Genomic DNA, 6,138 nt, shown 5'->3' with positions numbered 1-6,138 from the left:
TGCTTCAGACATCAATTACAAGCAGTTTCAGAGGACTGGATTGCCCTAGAGTCCAGAGCAGAAGAATACCACTGACACAGCAGCGGGGTGGCATCGGCTTGGAGGAGTTACGAAACAAAGGGATATACGAAGTGTAGTGTAGCATGCTGATTGATGGACACTAGTAGCGAAAAAGTAGATATGCCAATAGTGTTAGGAGGAGCTTTTTATGCTTCTGGAATTCTCGTGATGTCTTGATGCTCGTGTAGGGGGGGGGGGGGGAGAGAGAGAGAGAGAGGGAGAGAGATACTGTAGAGGGAGAGATCCTACATATGCAAGATTGGATCTGGCTGGTTTCAATCTACTCGGTACTTTTACCAAGTCAAGATCCTGATCATGGGCAAGGACCAGGAAGCAAGAAGGAGGAACAACAAAAGAGTGGTGAGTTACTATGCTGGCACGGCCGTTGGCCACTCGGGTTTCTCTGCATGCAGGCCTCACGGAAAGACCAGTCTTGTTTAAGTAAGGCCACATATAGGGCCACGCCATCTTTTGGCGGGTCGCGTCTATTCTAGAATAAGTACCTACGAGCCCGAGATGGAAGGGAAAGGGGCAGATGTACTTGTATATACCTCTACTTCGAAGTAAAACGAAGCGTTGATAGATTTACTAGTAATATACAGCAGACGACGGCGAGGTACCCCGTATCATCTACGATAGTATTTGTTTGACCCCCTCACCCCATTATGAATTGTTTCTGTGGCGTTTTCATAACCGCTCTACTGTATCTACGGAGTTTTTGGTTTGGCTCCACAGGCTGCCAGGCCAAAAATGCAAGGCTCGTTCACCGCAGCACAGCCTCCTTTTTCGCGCTAACGGTCCATATCCCTACCCGGACTCCAGAGGCCCATTGGGTCTGGGACTGGGATCAAGACATTCGGCTTCGTCCAAGAGAGCAGCCCATCTCCGAAACAGAGAACCTACCTACGAATTATTCATTTCTAAGATTCCTTTCTCATTCAGTCCAATTCAGTTCAATGCCCTCAGGTCCACCAGTTGCTTCCGCCTCCTTGTTGCGCCTGTGCCAGATGTCGAAGTCATAGAGGTAGGAAACTCAGCTTCAACGCCCCGAGAATCCGCACCATTGCCACAGTCCCGTCATTCGATTCCTGCCCTGCCCTTTGAGCTTTACAAGGTCCCCAGCGGTCGTTTGATGGACACCACATAGGTGAGAGATACCCTGTTTGTTTACGTTGAATACTTGCCTGGAGAAGTGTTGCTGCGCTGCTCTACTATGCTCTACCCGCCACAACATACTCGACTGTTTTTGGCAATCGGCGAGAGAAAGTTTAGCCAAGCCATTTGATCAATTATGCCGCAGTCCGCGTGCTTGGCTCGTTCATTCTGAAGTCATAAAAGTCTTGCCAACACAAATTTTGAGAAAACCCTAGCTTATATACCTCTCGGCAGCCTAGATCTTCCTCTTCCTCTTCCTCAAGGCTCAACACTTTGACACAGCCTCTATCAGATGCCGACAACATTCGGGCCCGACCTACGAAATACACGCCAAGGCTCTGCGCCGCCTCGGGCTGTGCGCTGACGAAACAAAGGAGAGTTTGTTGACACCAGTAGTGACGGTCTGTTGCCATCATGACAAGTCCAGACGGCGTATCGCCATCGCCAAGTCCAGGTGGACGGAGGCAACGAGCGTGAGTTTTGCCCTCAAAGTTAAGATATGTATTCGGCCAGCCTTGCTAAAATATAATTGTGCGAGCAGACCTACCATCACTATCGATACATCTGCTGTCAGTAACATGAATTCCAGCCCGCCTCAAGATGTGGATAGCGATTCAGTTGCTTTAAAAGCATTTCATAATTCGCCTACTACTCTACAGGGAGAGCCATCCAGCCCTTCCACGAACGACGGACCTGCCAGCTTATCATTTAATCGATCACATCACGCAAGCCATTCCAGTCAAGGCAGCCGGATATCTATACCAGATCTTCGATCTACACCATCTTTTGATAGCAAAGGGGAGAGACCGAATTTCTCTGATAGGGATAGCCGGCCGACATCACCACACAATGTTTCCTCGCCCACGTCGAGAGGAGGGGATAAGGCACATGGCTTTCTTGCCGTGCCAGGATTGCGGTCGAGACAAAACTCAGTGGAGTCAGAAGATGGAGACCACCCAGGTACAAATTACAGCGGCGACACTTTTGCAAACAGTGCTCAGGGAGACAAGGATAGAGTTGGGAATGTACCGGGAAACGAAGATATCATGAACGACCCAGAAGCCCTGACGGCTGACCCAGGCGCGGAAGGCGACTTTGAGGTCCAGGACAACAATTTTGCCTTTTCACAAGGACAATTGAACAAACTGATCAACCCAAAAAGTTTATCAACGTTCTATGCCTTAGGAGGCTTGGCTGGGTTGGAGAAGGGGCTGCGGACAGATCGCAAATCTGGCCTGAGCGTGGATGAAGGTGAATTGGATGGGACTGTAAGCTTTGATGAAGCAAAGGAGGCTGCTAAGAACGTGTCGCCGGAGCTTCTCGATGATTCAAAGACGCCTCTTTCACGTATCGACTCGAAAGATTCAGAACCCTCAGTCAGAAGGACGAACACAACATCAAAAGAATTGTTCTGCGACCGAAAACGCATATTCAGCGACAATCGGTTACCGGTGAAAAAAGGGAAGAGCTTGCTACAACTGATGTGGATCACGTATAATGACAAAGTTCTGATCCTCCTTTCAATCGCCGCAGCGGTATCATTAGCCGTCGGTCTGTATCAAACATTTGGCACCAAGCATACACCTGACAATCCTGCAATTGAGTGGGTTGAGGGTGTTGCTATCATTATAGCTATTGTCATTGTGGTAGTTGTTGGTTCGTTGAACGATTACCAGAAGGAACGGCAATTCGTGAAGCTTAACAAGAAAAAGCAAGACCGGGATGTCAACGTTGTCCGATCTGGTAAAACCCGGGAGATTTCAGTCTTCGACGTGCTTGTTGGGGACGTGATGCATCTGGAGCCAGGAGACATGATTCCAGTTGATGGAATTTTCATCCAAGGCCACAATGTCAAATGCGATGAATCCCAAACCACTGGAGAATCTGATCTGATTCGCAAGCAACCGGCTGATGTGGTCTATAATGCTATTGCAAACCACGACAGTCTGCGAAAACTAGACCCTTTTATTCTTTCCGGAGCTCAGGTCACAGAAGGCGTTGGAACCTTTCTGGTCACCTCAACAGGCGTCAATTCAAGCTATGGAAAGACTCTCATGTCTCTGCGAGAAGATCCGGAGGTTACTCCTCTGCAATCGAAGTTGAACACTCTGGCCGAGTACATTGCCAAATTGGGCGGTGCTGCCGGTCTACTTCTCTTCATTGTCCTCTTCATCGAATTCCTAGTCCGTCTGCCTCACAATAATGGTACGCCGACGCAGAAAGGCCAAGATTTCCTGAATATCTTCATCGTCACTGTGACTATCATTGTCGTGGCTGTGCCGGAAGGTCTACCCCTTGCTGTTACACTCGCATTGGCTTTCGCAACTACTAGGATGCTGAAAGACAACAATCTTGTTCGACATTTGAAGGCTTGTGAAGTTATGGGCAACGCAACGACCATTTGCTCCGACAAAACTGGAACGTTAACACAGAATCAAATGAAGGTAGTCGCTGGTACTTTGGGCACTAGCTCACGCTTTGGTGGCACTATCGATACCTCTCCTAAAGACATCGCCAATTCTTCCAGCAAAGGCAAGCAGACTCAAGTGCCAGTAGCAACGGAAAACATACCAGCACAAGAAGTCGTTTCGTCTCTGGATCCAGCGGTTAAGGCTATGTTGACGCAATCTATCGTCCTCAATTCCACTGCATTCGAGGGTGAACTTGACGGCGCTCAGACATTCGTCGGTTCAAAGACAGAAACTGCTCTCCTGACATTTGCGAAGGAGTTCCTTGGAATGGGTCCTGTTGATGAGGAACGATCAAACGCCACGATTGTGCAGCTCATCCCTTTCGACTCTGGCCGTAAATGCATGGGTGTTGTCGTGCGACTGGAAAATGGAAAATACAGACTCTTTGTAAAGGGGGCATCCGAAATCTTGCTTGAAAAGTGCTCAAACCTTATTCGGGACCCTACCAAGGAACCTTCCAGCACCACCATGACAGCGGACAATCGTCAAACACTACTCGATTTGATTGATAATTATGCCAATCGCTCCTTGCGAACAATTGCTATGGTCTATCGGGATTTTGACAAATGGCCCGCCAAGGGGGCTCGCACTGCTGAGGGTGACAAGAATGAGGTCGTTTTCGATGATATCTTCAAGCAAATGGTTCTACTAAGCATCGTTGGAATTCAAGATCCGCTCCGTCCAGGTGTCCCCGAGGCCGTCGCCATATGCCAGAAAGCGGGGGTTGTGGTCCGTATGGTTACGGGAGATAACATGATCACTGCTAAAGCTATTGCGACTGAATGTGGAATCTTTACCGCTGGTGGAGTAATCATGGAGGGACCTGCTTTTCGAAAGCTGAGTAAGGCTAAGATGGACCAAACCATCCCACGCCTACAAGTTCTCGCTCGTTCTAGCCCTGAGGATAAGCGGATTCTTGTCAAGCGTCTCAAAGAGCTGGGAGAGACCGTTGCTGTTACTGGTGATGGAACCAATGACGCACCCGCTCTCAAGACTGCCGATGTTGGATTTTCCATGGGCATTGCTGGTACTGAGGTGGCAAAGGAAGCTTCAGCTATTATTTTGATGGACGACAACTTTAAATCCATCGTCAAAGCTATGATGTGGGGACGTGCAGTCAACGATGCAGTGAAGAAATTCTTGCAATTTCAGGTCACGGTCAATATCACTGCAGTCATGCTTACCTTCGTTTCCGCTGTTGCTAACAGTGACGAAAAGTCTGTATTGACAGCTGTTCAACTACTCTGGGTCAATCTTATTATGGACACTATGGCTGCTCTTGCGTTGGCTACGGATCCTCCGACTGAAAGCATTCTTGACCGAAAACCAGATCCCAAATCAGCTCCTCTGATCACCATCACCATGTGGAAGATGATCATTGGCGAGGCACTCTATCAATTAGCTATAACATTTCTTCTCTATTTTGGGTCGGAAAAAATCCTCTCGTATTCATCTAAGCGGGAGCTTGATTCAGTAAACACACTCGTCTTCAACACCTTCGTCTGGATGCAAATATTCAACCAATGGAAGTAAGTCAAACTCAAAACATGCCCCTTTACTACAGACACTAACACCATATAGTAATCGTCGTTTGGACAATAAGTTTAATATCTTTGAAGGTGTTACTAGGAACTGGTTCTTCATGGGAATTAATGTCGTCATGGTTGCTGGCCAGGTCATGATCATCTTCGTGGGTGGAGCAGCTTTCAGCGTAAAACGACTAAATGGTGCACAATGGGCATATTCAATCGTCCTCGGATTCTTGTCCATTCCGATCGGTGCTGTCATCCGTCTCGTACCTGATGAGTTGATCCTACGACTCATACCCGATTATATTAAGAGTAGACCAACAAAGGGACCGGAGTTGAGGATTTCCGACGAAGAAGAGGCATTCCAGTTCCCTCAGCCGTTGACAGATGTCAAGGAAGAATTAAGTTTCCTCAAGAGGGTCAAGGGTGGTAGGTTGAACAATCTAAAGTTTGCTATGCAGCAAGCACGCGACGAATTTCTGCCACGTTCTAGAAGTGGCTCTCGTTCGAGAAGCAACTCCGTTCCCCAGACACCCAGTGGCGACTCTCAACGCGAGGATCAATTTGGCTCTCCTCAGCCACCTCAGCCAACTCCCGAATCCCGAAAGCGTGGCCGATCGAACCGCTCACGATCAAATTCTGCACTAGGCGCTGCTCTAGTCATGCCAGGTATCGTTGGAGGAAGTATAGCTGGGTGGTCACAGTCACCAATCGAACGCTCAGCAGATTCGATGGCTTTCTCTCGTCAAAATGGCCGCCAAGAACTTGAGTCTAGAGGCGACGTCGAGATACATCCGGACACCAGTTCTCAGGACCCCATAATTACCGACGATCCGCACCATTTAGGCGCTCCCCCAAGTCAAATTGACGAGGTCTCTCCCCTTGGTGCAACTCAATTACCAAACTCATCAAGACTCACATAG

At 48.5% G+C, this 6,138-nt stretch overlaps 1 protein-coding gene across 1 annotated transcript; it reads left to right on the top strand.

Moving 5' to 3' along the window:
- Positions 1 to 1,629: 1,629 nt before the first annotated feature.
- Positions 1,630 to 6,138, top strand: pmc1 (Calcium-transporting ATPase; the record flags this gene model as incomplete). The annotated part of the gene is made up of 3 exons (XM_031148308.1): positions 1,630 to 1,688; positions 1,757 to 5,215; positions 5,268 to 6,138. The coding sequence occupies 3 exons, from the start codon at positions 1,630 to 1,632 to the stop codon at positions 6,136 to 6,138; spliced, it is 4,389 nt and encodes a 1,462-aa protein (XP_031007007.1).

The sequence above is a fragment of the Lachnellula hyalina genome (assembly GCF_007821495.1).
Source record: "Lachnellula hyalina strain CBS 185.66 chromosome Unknown contig00035, whole genome shotgun sequence".
NCBI classification, from domain to species: Eukaryota; Fungi; Ascomycota; class Leotiomycetes; order Helotiales; family Lachnaceae; genus Lachnellula; species Lachnellula hyalina.
The sequence above is the reverse complement of the archived record's forward strand: the minus strand, read 5'-3'. Positions and strand labels throughout refer to the sequence as shown.